This window comes from Eptesicus fuscus, chromosome 20 (genome assembly GCF_027574615.1).
Source record: "Eptesicus fuscus isolate TK198812 chromosome 20, DD_ASM_mEF_20220401, whole genome shotgun sequence".
NCBI classification, from domain to species: Eukaryota; Metazoa; Chordata; class Mammalia; order Chiroptera; family Vespertilionidae; genus Eptesicus; species Eptesicus fuscus.
The window spans coordinates 9367944-9381375 of record NC_072492.1 but is presented as its reverse complement, the minus strand read 5'-3'; the positions used below and the strand labels follow the sequence as shown (position 1 = coordinate 9381375).

Sequence of the window (13432 nt, the reverse complement as noted above, 5' to 3'; positions counted from 1 at the left end):
TCTGTCCTTCAATTCTGAATGATAGCTTTGCTGGGTAGAGTAGTCTTGGTTGTAGGTTCTTGCTATTCCTCACTTTGAATATTTCTTGCCACTCCCGTCTGGCCTGCATAGTTTCTGTCGAGAAATCAGCTGACAATCGTATGGGTGCTCCCTTGTAGGTAACTAACTGTTTTTCTCTTGCTGCTTGTAAGATTCTCTCTTGTCTTTTGCCCTTGGCATTTTAATTATGATGTGTCTTGGTGTGGTCCTCTTTGGATTCCTTTTGTTTGGGGTTCTGTGCGCTTCCTGAACTTGTAATTCTATTTCTTTCACCATGTGGGGGAAGTTTTCGGTCCTTATTTCTTCAAATAGGTTTTCAGTGTCTTGCTCTCTCTCTTCTTCTAGCACCCCCGTAATTCTGATATTGGTATGCTTGAAGTTGTCCCAGAGGCTTCTTACACTATCTTCAACTTTCTGGATTCTCTTCTCTTCTTGCTTCTCTGGAGGAGTGTCCTTTGCCTCTTTGTATTCCAAATCTTTGGCTTGATTCTTGCGTTCCTCTAGTCTGCTGTTGGATCTCTGTATAATATTTTTTATTTCAGTCAGTGTATGTTTAATTTCTAGTTGGTCCTTTTTCATATCCTCAAGGGTCTCATTAAATTTATCGGCCTTTTCTAGGAAATTCTTGAAAAACCTTATAATCGTGGTTTTGAACTCTATGTCCAGTCATTTGTTCTCCTCCATTTCTTTAGTTTGTGATCTGTTTCCTTGTCTCCTCATTTTCGCTGCTTCCCTCAGTTGGTAGGGTAGCTTTGTGTGCTAGGTGTCCTATATGGTTCAATGGGTCAGCCTCCCAGTTACCTGAGGTGGACACTCTTGGTGCGCCCCTTTGTGGACTGTGTGTACAGCCTTATTGTAGTTAAGCCTTGATTGTTGTTGGTATCACTGGGAGGAATTGATCTCCAGGCCAATTGGCTGTGAGGACCCGCTGTGTCTATAAAGGAAGAATTGCTGTGCTGGAGACACGTTTATGGGGCAGGACTTGTTCCAGTAGGGCTTTGGTGCTCACTGAGTCTGCCTCTTGAATGTGTCCCTTATGAGAGTAGTTGAAATCTGGTGTCGTCTCACACAGACCACTAGATACACTAGTGTTTGGATCTCCAATGGGGTGCAGGTCAGCTACTGTCTGAGCCCACCCAGCAGGAGCTATAGCAAGAACTACAGTTTTCTCCTCTTTGCTTGGGATTTGGTGGTTTTGGAGCAGTCTGACTGGAGCTGCAGTTTATTTGGTTAAGCTGCCACAGGGCAGGCCATTTATATGCAAAAGCCGCTCTGTGGAGCCTGGGCGGGTTTGTAGATTGTGCGGGGCAGGGTCTCAGGGCGTCACTAGGCTAGGGCGTGGCAAACAGTGATGGCTGCCAGCCAGCCTTCTCTGCCTTCCTGCGCTTCCAAGTCCCCGCGTCCCGCGCTCCAGCGCAGTAAACAATGATTGCTGGGCGCACCTCTGCAAAAAAGTCACCCTCACTTTCCGACCCGATGGCTGACAGTCCCCGTAGGCGTCTGGGTCCCCCGCGTGTCCCCAGAAACTGGCTTTCAGAGTGATCGGGAGCTTGTCTCCCTTCGGGTTGAAAAAAAGCCGCACGCCCAGTCGCCTGCCACCAGCCCGATTCGCGTGCCTCCGTACCTCAGCTTTCCAGCGTTTGTGCTCCTTTCTCTCTTTCTAGTTGTAAAACTTCCACTCAGCCAGCGTTTCCATGGTTCTGGGTGATAGGCGTTCTGTCTTTTAGTTGTAGTTTTGAAATTGTTGTGCGAGGCGGCAGTTTAGATGTTTACCTTTGCCACCATCTTGGTTTCTCTATATATCAGATCTTGATAAATATTTTATGTGTTTCTAATTTTTCTGTGGTTATATTAAGGATTTCAGCCACCTGGTATTTATCTTAGCTTATGTGCTTAAGAATCAATTTTAGACCTATGATTTTAGACACAGAATGCCTCAAGGGATATACATTACTCAAGGCACTGCTGTTTGTTTGTTTGTTTGTTTATTTATTTATTCATTCCTCAACCGAGGATATTATTCCAATGATCTTTAGAAAGAGTGGAAGGTAGGGAGAGAGGGGAGAAAGAGATAGAGAGACACATCAATTGGTTGCTTCCCAAATGCACTCCACCTGGGGCCAGGGTACATACTCTTGACTGGGAATCAAACCTCCATTCCTGGGCCAACACTCTAATCACTGAGCCACACTGGCCAGGGCTCCCAGCACTGTTTTTTGTTTGTTTGTTTTTTAAATGATGATGCCTTTATAATTTTTATGTTCTGGAAGTTCTTGACAAAACAGTACACATGAAATTGTAATGGAGTAGAAATATTAGAAAATTACCAAATGGCTCTAGAAATTCATATTTTGAATTACAACTATCACTAATGAGATCAGGTACAAGACAGAAAGTCTAGAGCAATAACCACTTATAACCATTTAGAACATTATAAAAATTAGGTTGTATTTATAAATACAACCAGAAATATGAAATAACTAGTAATAACTTTAATAAGAAATACTTAAAAAATTATCAGTGTTTGAGAGAGAGAGAAAGCACATGGATAGAGCGATGGCATGTTGCAGGGCAGAAATACCAGATATTTTTGTTCATTCCTCTCAAGTTAGGATTTAGCTTTAATGTGGCTCTAAATTTCACTAGACTTTCTATAGGAATGTGCTCTGTAGGAATTGATAGGCTATGTTAATTTAAAATTTCTGGAAAACACCTGCCAGATACTATTATAATGGGAAAAGAAACAATAAAGAAAAAGTTCACTGTAAAAAAAAAATTAAATATACAAATGCGAATGAATAAAACACCTATGATCCCATTCTTCTATGACAACCATTTGTTATTTATTTTGCTGTATATTTTTGGTACTTTTATCTACCTATAAATATATATAAAACGATGTCAAATAGATATTTTTCCGTTCTTCCTTTTTAAATGACAGGATCGTTTATTTTACTTTTTCATTAGTATTTCCTCAAGCATAATTTTTTTAAAATCCACACCCAAGGATAGGTTTATTGATTTTTAGAGAGAGAGGAAGAGAGAGGGGGAGGGGAAGAGAGAGAGAGGGAGAGAGAGAGAGAAATGTCAATGTGAGAGAGAGAAAACATGGATTGATTGCCTCTGGTGTGTGCCCTGACCAGGGATTGAACCCTAGGTCTGTACCCTGATCTATAATCGAACCCAAAATCTTTTTGGTGTGGGGCAATGCTGAGCCACCCAGCTTTTTTTTTAAACATATTTTATTGATTTTTTACAGAGAGGAAGAGAGAGGGATAGAGAGTTAGAAACATCGATCAGCTGCCTCTTGCACACCCGCCTACTGGGGATGTGCCCGCAACCAAGGTACATGCCCTTGACCGGAATCGAACCTGGGACCCTTGAGTCCGCAGGCCGACGCTCTATCCACTGAGCCAAACCGGTTTCGGCACCACCCAGCTTTTTAAGGCCATCTAATATGAGTGTGCCACAGGTTTTCCTCAAGTTACTTTGATACTTAGAGATACCTTTGTTTGTATCTCTCATTTCTTAGCCTGAATTTCCCAAAGTAGAATTACAGTTGACCCTTGAACAACTCTGGGGTTGGGGCAGTGACAACCCCTGTCCCCACTGCAGTAAAAAATCCACGTGTAGCTTTTGGCTCCCACATAACTTAACTACTAATAGCTTACCAGTGACCAGAGCCTTACTGATAACGTAAACAGCTGATTAACACATATTTTGTATGTTATATGTATTATATGCGATATTCTCACAATAAAGTAAGCTAGAGAAGAGAAAATATATTTATAGTATTTCTTGAAAAAACTTGCTTAAAAGTGGGCCCATGCAGTTCAAACCTGTGCTGTTCATGGGTCAGCTCTGTACTGTGTTTCATCTTTAAGGCCCTCGCTTGTCTTCCTGACGTTCATTGTCAAATGCTTTCTGGAAAGGGGGTATGGCTTTCCAGCCAGGCTGACATGAAGAGAGGATGCGTCTTAAAGGACCAGCTTGATTAGCCGGAGGGGGGTGGGTGTCACATGGGAGGAAGGAGACGTACAGGTAGAGACTTTGGAAGTGGGCACGCATGTTTGGGGCACCGGAGTGGCTCGTTTACCTGGAGCTTTGAAACACACGAGATTGCTGTGAGAGACACGGATGCGGCCAGACCAGGTGGTGAGTGAGAGTCAGGAAGGGTTTGGAGTCCGGCGTGGCGTTATCCAGCTGTGGGAAGGTGGGTCTGCCCTGCCCGGCCGGCAGGGGGTTGGCAGGGGAGACTGTCGGACTGGGCTCCTTCGTAGGTAGGTATGGCCACCTGGGTAGCAGTAGTTAGGACTCAGCAGTGGGAATGGGACTGGGCAGAAAGAATTTGGGAGCCAGAATTCAGAATGCTTGACAACTGACTGATGCGGGTGTGAGAGGGGATCTGAGAGGGGACACGGCCATGAAGAGGAGGAGCTGATGTGAGAGCTTTCCAGCTGGCGGGGCTGGCTGCTCCCCAGGGGACACATGAGGGGATGGTACTAAGGATGTAGGTTGGAGGGTGGCAGATAAAATACATGAGGCCCAACAGTTAAATTTGAACTTCAGATACAAATAACTTTTTTTGTATCAACATATCTCAAATATTGCATGAAACATATTTATACTACAAACAAATTTATTGTTTATTGCTTATTTATGATTCGTTGTATTTGCTCAGTCTGGCAGTCCTACAAAGGGCACAGAAGCTGGAGGGAAGGGTCCAAACTTGACCCTCCAGTGAACCAGACCAGTGCGACTGGCATATAAACTCAGCACCAGCATTTCAATGAATGAAATCTTGAATTTTGCTTCATCTCATCCTGAAGTTCCTTTAAATTCCCAGGGAAGATTAAACGAAAGGAAAAGCATAGAGCCCAGGCCATTGGATTTGATTGGCAGTGGCGAGGCTGCTCTGGGCCCACAGCCTTGCTCGGACGGGGCCCCTTTGCTGGGTGTGAGCAGCGAACAGCCCGGGGGCAGGGTTGGACAGACCACCATATACTGTGTGCACACACAGAAAGGAGGCTTCGCTTACACTCAGCATTAAAAAAAAAAAAAAATCGCTGGAAAGGTGCTTAAGAAACTGCTGAGAGCAGCCTCCCTGTGGGGAGGGGTATGCAGGGATTGAGAATGAGTAGAAGGAAGACACTTCATTACTGTCCTTTTAAACATTTTTTTGAATTCTTTTTTTAAAGTACATGCATATGTTACCCTTTGAAATTAAGTTTGAAAGAGCTGAAATATGCATTTACACAGACACGGACATAGTTGTTACACAGATTAACAGGACAGTACAAAGGGAGCAGGGAATCGGAGTGTCCCAGAGGCAGGAGGAGTCCTGTCCTGCTCACTGCCGTGTCCCCAGTGCACATGGTCGGCCCTCCGTGAACAGTTCATGAAGGAATGAAGCTTGAAAACAATCAACCGTAGGAAGAGAAGTCTGCACTTCGGTTTCACACATAGGAGAAGAGGCAGTGAAAGAGCTACATGCACGTTTAAGGTATTTGAGGAAGGCCACCTCTGAAGCAATGGGAGAGAAGGAAATCGCTGGGGGAGGGGTAAGGCAAGGAGCTGTGCACCTGCAGGTGTAAATAGACAGACGGGCGGAGCAGGTGCCCAGTGATCAAGGGAGGACAGATGGTCACAGATGGTCAACAGGATCAAAATATTCCACAGGGACCACCCTGTGGGTTCCCAAGGACAGGACTTCCGTTAGCAGTCTTTCTGGAGAACAAGGTGCCTTCTCTGTACAGAAAACCCTTACAGCGTCTGGGACCCTGCCCCACCGGGCACACTTTAGCAGGAAAGACCGCTTCTCACCCCGATGGTATCCACGTTGTCGGCCCAGGTGAGGCTGAAGAGGGACCGCTGGCGGACCCGGAGCGAATGGGCCCTGATTGGGTTGTGGGAGGCCAGGGTGACCCTCCGGTTTTCTCCTCTCCTTTCAGAATGCTGTCTCCAAGTACGGCGCCCAGTTCCAGGGCCACGCCCAGCACGACGCCCTGGAGTTCCTGCTCTGGCTGCTGGATCGGGTGCATGAGGACTCGGAGGGCTCGTCCCGAGGGCCAGGGTCCCAGCAGGTCAGTCCCTCGAAACAACACATTGTACTTGATTTTCTTTTCTTCGCTTGAATATTGACTCAGCTCCTGCAAACTGAAACTTGAACTTCAGAGTCTCGCATCCCTGAGTGTCCTGGTTCGCACACACAGCGGGGTCCCTGCGCCTTCCTCTTAGCTCCTTTCATAGACAATGCACTTCCTCCGATGCGGTTCCGTCCTCTAATCCCACTGATACACCGAAGAGGTTTCCTTTTGGATTACCGTTTGAAAAATCTCCCGTTGTCAGTATTCTGTGCATCAGTGTGTGCACCTGCAGCCCTGGGTACCACCGCTTTCTCAGCTACGCATCCTACAGAGCAGGGATTCCCAGTCTTTTTGTCTCAAGACACAGGATGGGTGGTCTTTACATGTGTGTGCTTAGCATTCCAGGTGGCGGGGAAACCCCAGACCCCTGGGAGTGAGAAAGCACCGACTCGTGTCAGAGCCGAGTTCATTGAGCCATCAGCGTGTGCTCTGTGGGCTTTGCTCATAGGGTCGATGACGGGTTCTGCTCTCCTGCTCTCCTTTTACCTCTCCCTCACGGAAGTAAAAGCCAGTGAAGTTGCTACACCAAGAGGGAGCCAGGGTATAACAATACCCGGGAATAAGCCGCTGTCATTTAAAACATGGCTCACAAGCTGCGGCAAATAATCAGTCACACATTATTTTAATGTGTCTCAAAGCTGACCCAGATGCAGCCATGAGAACTACTTTACCCGTTTTTGTTTTTTTAACCTTTTGCACTCGGATGTCGAGTGTGACTCGACACGGTTAGCATTAGAATAAAGGAATCGAGAAAAAAGCAAGCGAGTGCAAAGGGTTAAAAATCTGGACACTATTCCCATCCCACTTGTGAATTAAACACCCTTTGGAAGTGTTTAAGTCTTTCAACCATCACCTTCCCATCCTTTCATTATTTGCCTGGAGCCCATCAGTCATCCTATATAATAAAAGGCTAATATGCAAATTGTCCCTTTGACCAGGAGTTCAACCAGGGGGTGGGGCCGGCCAACCACCTGCGGCCCCTCCCTCCAGCTCCCCCGCCCCCTGTCCCCCTCAATCAGGGGTGGGGCCAGCCAGCCAACCTCCCGTGTCCCCTCCCCCCAGCTGGCCGGCCTGATAGCCCTGATCGGGGTGGGCCGGCTGGACCCCATCCATGCACGAATTTGTGCACCGGGCCTCTAGTAAAGAATGAATGGCAGCCCTTTCCAGTGTGGCTCAGTGGATAGAGTGATGGCCCGCACATGGAAGGGTCTTGGGTTCAATTTCTGGTCAAGGGCATGTACCTGGGTTGCAGGTTTGTTCCCCGGCCCTGAGTGACAGGCAAGAGCAGGGAGGCTGTTGGCCAGAGAGAGGAGCCTGCCCAGCTCTTAATTTGACCTGATTGAAACCAGACAAGATATTTTTCTCGGTCTGGGGTCCACGCCGCCCCGTGAAGTCTGCGGTCAGAAACGGGGCCACCTGTGGAGGCCCGGCTGCGGGGGCTGCAGGGAAGGAACAGGGCTGCTGGGATGGGTTGGCAGGAAACCTCATTTTCCCTTTCCAAAAAGGAAAGGGACTGACTCTCTGTGTAACTCTGCACAGCTTTCTCTTTGAGGTTATTTCAGCTTCAAAACATATAAAAGCCACATAGCGAGGTGTACGGAAACGAGTAGGAACCCTAAGGACCCCTTTCTTCTGTCACTTTAATGATTCTCTGCTTTCCCCTGCAGAGAGGGCCCGTTTCACTCTCCTGTAGACGCACACAGCAGGTTATCGTAGAGGGAGAGCTGCTCCTACAGCGGTGAGGAAGGGATGAGGCTGGGGAGAGGACCAGGAAGCTGACATGCATTAAGCACATACTGTCTGCCAGGCAGGATACACAGGTCATCTTTTCTGATTTTATTGATGGCCCCCTGAGGTGGATGGGACACTCCTATTCCTTTTACAGGTGGAGTGAGGCTGAGACACGTGCAGGGCCCTGGCAGATGGAGCCAGCCCGGTCTGAGCTGTAGTCCATGCTCTGTGCGAGCTCTCCTGCCGCCCCTCCCCCAGTCACACTCAGAATTTTCTCCTTCCACACCCCACCCCTGGGTGACCCCGTCCACTGCTGCTCCCAGTGTGCTACGTTGTCACCTTGATGCAGAAGCGATCTGTGCCACGGTGGGTGTTCAGCTGACTCAGATAAGAACGGGACTTGTGAGAAGATCCGAGGGGTGGCACGGGGACCACAGGGCAGGCTGAACACCTGGGTGTGGGCTCACTGAGAGCCGGACAGCTCCGGGCGGGCGGTCTCAGTGCCGGAGCTATTCTGGCCTGGACTCTGCCAGCATCACCGTCTCCAGCCCTTTGATCCCTCTGCTTGTGGGTCGTCGACTCAGTCTAGCTTGGGGCAGGTGCCTGCCCTTCGGTAAGGGAGAGCGGGGCCCCTGATGAAAGAGCCTGCCCACCTCCCCATGACTGGACTCAGTGTTCCCAGACGGGGGCTACTACCAAGAAGAGGAGTGAATCCCAGGCAGCCAAAAACACCACGTGCGCTCTGCATCCGAGCTCTCTCTGCTCTGACCCTTTTGCTGCTCTGCTGTCAGACGTCTCGCCTGGATGGGGATGCCCTTCCCTGACCCACTTCCTTTGGCTTTCGGTCATGGAACAGGCATTCGCCAGGCTCCGTGTCCGAAGCTTGGAGCTGGTCCTGTGTATCTGCTCCCTTTCCCCCCTCTGTCCCCCCAATCAGGTGCTCGGCTGCGAGCTGTGTGCACAGGGTGTCCGAGTCCCTCCCTCCTTCTCCTTTTTACAGCTCCTACTCTAGTTCACCCTGCGTCCACTGGACCCTTGAGCCTCCACGCCTGTGCCATAGCTCAGACTTACCCTCCTTCCTCCTGTCGAGTTAGAGCCTCCCTCCGGGCATGGCGCCACCACTCGGTTCCACACCATCTACAACATGTAAACAGTGCTTACTGGGCCAGCCGCTGCTGTGTTTTATATGAACTCGTTTCCTCTAAGAAAGTCCCATCGGATAGGCATTACCATTCCCTATCCCTTTATGACAGTTGGGGAACCTTGGAGCCCCGACGGTGACTAACCCCCCGGCTCAGTGCCAGTGCAGGGGTTTGAACCCAGACAGTGCGCCCCGAGGTCAATGTTTAACTCGGGTGCTATGCCGTTTACTGAACCAGACAGTCTTCTCTGGGGCATGGAGGGCCCCGCCCAGCGCGGCTCCAGACTCGCTCTCCAGCCCTATTTCCTGCTTCCCTTCGCACATCCTGTGTTCTGGTCAAAGGGGGCTTCCTGAAATAGTAAGAGTGACCATTCTGAGTATTTGTCGCTTTTATTCGTCCCACTATTTTGTTATGCAAAATTCCAAACATATGGACAAGTTGAATTACTTATAAAGTGAACGCCTCATACCTACCACCTAAAGTCTATAATTTGTATTTATCTAAAATCGCTGTATCTCATTTTATCCATCTAGTCATTCTTCTCTCTACTCATCACTCCCTCGAGTTTCCTCAACTTATATTTGTGATGCATTTTAAATTAAATTTCAGACAATGCTGCCCTTCACCCCAAACCCTTCCCTTTTCCTGGCTCTTTGAAGGAGATGCTGGCCTTGGAGACGGCAGTGATGTGGCCACAGGGAGTTGGAAGAGGCAAGGCATGTCCAGAGGAAGTGTGGCCTTGCCAGCACCTTGATGTGGGGCTAGTGGTGTTGATTTTGGATGTCTGCCCTTGGGAACCGTGAGAGAATAAGCGTCTGTTGTTGTAAGCCACCAGTGTGTGGTGATTTGCTGCAGCAACAACAGGCAACTTAAACATAAGGGGATGCAAGGGAGGATGCAGTAGACTCAGCTGTGAGTGGAGGAGGCTTATACATTGGTCTAAGGTGCGTGGTGGTTTGTCCGAGAAGGACGGTGGCCGTGTGGGGGCTGGCTCACTGGGAAATGTGGACAGACAGGTTCAGTCGGTGGGAACTCTGGCTCCGACGGACGTGTTTGAAGTCATGGCAGCGCGTCCCAGTGAGATGTCCTAGAGGCATCTAGTCACACGAGGCCCAGCGGCTGGAGATAAAGAACGAGGCGGTAAACTCAGGGGTAGTCGTCAAGGCTGGGTGAGTGTGTGTGAGTGTTCGCCCAGGTTCGTGCTGCAGTTCTGCTCTTCCAGCTCCTTCTCTGTCGTGGGGGATTCGGGAGGTGAAGAGATGGAGGGAGCAAGGGGTTGTGGCAAAGGCAGCATGGAAGGCCCAGGCTCTGCAGAGTCCAGGCCCGGGAAGGGCTGGCGTCGCCCAGGAGGAGGCCGGGACTCCATGGTCTGGAAGCGGTGGCGTGATGGGAGGTGTATTAATTGGCTTCCTTTCCTCATTTCTTTGCAGCTTCAGCCTGAAGGCAGTAAAACCTCTGAGAACCACCTGTCACCATCGGCTCAGCTTTCTCCAGGTCAGAGCTTTGTGCAAAGCCACTTCCAAGCACAGTACCGGTAAGGAGGGGATGTGTGGAGAGTCACCAAGAGTTCAGCAAACTTCTGTGCTGGTCACGGCCTGCCAAGGCCAGGCTTACCCTGAGATTACAAAGCAGCTCTCTCCCATTACTAATCCAAACGAACCACTCACTCCTACGGCTCTGACCTCTAGTGTTTCTCCCTTTCCTTCTCGCTGGCCTCTGGGCCTCCCATCCCCCCTTGAGGGGGGACGATGACAGGGTGGTTCCACAGAGTGAGTGGGGCGGCCAGGACCTCCCCAGCAGGCAGGCACTGGGTGAGGCCCTTCCTGTTTGTTCCTCGTTGCCAGAGAGCCCAGTTAGAGTTAAAGTTGTTATGAGTTCAAGGTTTCTAGAGGACATGAAAAACATATAGTTACATAGCCTTTGGCTTCAGAAAAGTTCTCCTGGGCTTTTATATGTGACCGTTCAGAGATTATATAAGGCGGAATATTTTCAAGGATTGCAGTGGTGTTTTTTTTTAAAGGTAAACATGAAGCCATATTTTATTCCATACTAGATTTTAGAAGCAATTTACTAACTTATTTTTTACATTTTAATTGCAGTGGACATTCAATATTATTTTATAATAGTTTCAGGTACAGTGGTGGTCATGTGAAGGCATTGACATAATTTACAAAGTGACCCCCCCGAGCCGAAACCAGTTTGGCTCAGTGGATAGAGCGTCGGCCTGTGGACTGAAGGGTCCCAGGTTCGATTCCGGTCAAGGACATGTACCTTGGTTGTGGGCACATCCCAGGTGGGGGGTGTGCAGGAGGCAGCTGATGGATGTTTCTCTCTCATCGATGTTTCTAACTCTCTATCTCTCTCCCTTCCTCTCTGCAAAAAATCAATAAAATATATTAAAACAAAAACAAAGTGATCCCCCGATAAGGCTAGTTCTCACCTGGCACCATGCATAGTTATTACAATTTATTGGCTGTGTTCCCTATGCTGTACCTTACATTTCCAGCACTTTTTTGTAACTGCCAATTAGTACATCTTGTTGTTGTTGTTGTTAATCCTCAACTGAGAATATTTTTTCTATTGATTTTTAGAGAGAATAGAAGGGAGGGGGAGAGAGAGAAACATCGATTTGAAAGAGGAACATCTATTTGAGAGAGAAACATTGATTGGTTGCCTCCCGTGTGTGCCCTGATCCAGGCTGGGGATCGAGCCTGCCACCTTTCAGTATGCAGGCTGATGCTCTAACCACTGAGCAACTGGTAAGGGCTATTTAGTACATTTTATTTTATTTTTAAAAATATATATTTTGTTGATTTTTTTACAGAGAGGAAAGGAGAGTGATAGAGAGTTAGAAAAATTGATGAGATGTGTCCACAACCAAGATACATGCCCTTGACCAGAATCGAATCTGGGACTCTTCAGTCCATAGGCCGACGCTCTATCCACTGAGCCAAACCGGTTAGGGCTACTTAGTACATTTAAAAAAATATATTTTTATTGATTTCAGAGAGGAAGGGAGAGGGAGAGAGAGAGAAGAAACATCAGTGATGAGAGAGAATTGATTGGCTGCCTCTTGCATACCCCCCACTGGGGATTGAGCCTGAAACCCGGGCATGTTCACTGTCCTGGAATCAAACCGTGACCTGGTTCATAGGTCAACGCTCAACCACTGAGCGACACCAGCCCGGCTAACTAGTACAGCTTAATCCCTTCACTTTTTTCACCCAGCCCCCCAATCTCCCTCCCGTCTGGCAACCATCAGTTTGTTCTCTGTATCTATGCGTCTGTTTCTGTTTTGTTTGTCCATTTATTTTGTTCTTTAGATTCAAGTGAAATCGTATGGTATTCATATAAGTGAAATCGTATGGTATTTGTCTTTCTCTGTCTCATTTTACTTAGCATAAGGTATTACAGTGTTTTAACGAAAGCACTAATTGCAGTGAGAGGTCAGAAAGGGGAGAAACCCCCGTGGGCTTCTCAGAGGGGGTGTGCCTTTGGATGGGCTCTGAAGGATGACTAGGATCGAACGGGAGGGAACATAGTCAACAAGAATGAAACATGCTCAGAGGTGGGAATGAGCACAACGATCAGGATCCGGGGAACCCACTGTTACGGAGAACCACCTCTCGGGGACATGCTCGCCCACATATTTGAACATTTACTCCTTCTAGGAGCCTCAGGAGGTGAGTCACAGTCAGGGGGGTGGGCTTTTTGTGAGCTCACGCCTAGTAGTGGCAGAACCAGGGTTTGACTTTGAGAGCTCCCTGAAGCACACGTCCTGCTTTTGCTTTCTTCGTACTTCGTGCTCTTCCGTTGCTTTTCCACCTCCCTTTGTCGCAAGGGAAGTGCTGCTGCTCCTTCGGTTCCGTGGGAACTGCCCTCTTATGTTATGGCCACCACACTGGCTTGAAAGTCATTTTCATCTGGATGTTGCAGCCAATCTTTTTCAAACGTGTGCTTTTCTCTGAGTGCCACCTGTGCCACCTGTGCTTCCGACTGCCTGGCTCCGCGTCAGAGGCTCCCGGGACCCCGCCTCTGAGCCAAAGGTTTGCAGGAGCAACTCTCAGGACGCGGGAAACCAGTGTACCTACTAGGTTCCCAGCTTATTGTAAGAGGCTGCAACTCGGGGACAGCCAGATGGCAGAGTGGCACAGGCAGGCTGTGTGGGAGGTGCAGGCCTTCGTGCCCTCTTGGGGCACCCTCCCCTCGCAGCACCTCCCCATGTCCACCAACCTGGACGCTGCTAGACCAGTGGTCGGCAAACTCGTTAGTCAACAGAGCCAAATATCAACAGTACAACGATTGAAATTTCTTCTGAGAGCCAAATTTTTTAAACTTCTTCTAACGCCACTTCTTCAAAATAGACTCGCCCAG

The 13432-nt window shown here is 48.6% G+C and overlaps 1 protein-coding gene across 2 annotated transcripts in view; it reads left to right on the top strand.

Moving 5' to 3' along the window:
• The window catches only part of USP43 (ubiquitin specific peptidase 43), a 63094-nt gene that overhangs the window by 4630 nt on the left and 45032 nt on the right, over window positions 1-13432 (top strand). For both annotated transcript variants that reach the window (XM_054709689.1, XM_054709690.1), the window contains exons 2-3: window positions 5991-6122; window positions 10489-10592. In XM_054709689.1, coding sequence (XP_054565664.1) covers window positions 5991-6122; window positions 10489-10592 — 236 coding nt within the window. The remainder of the gene's footprint in view (window positions 1-5990; window positions 6123-10488; window positions 10593-13432) is intronic.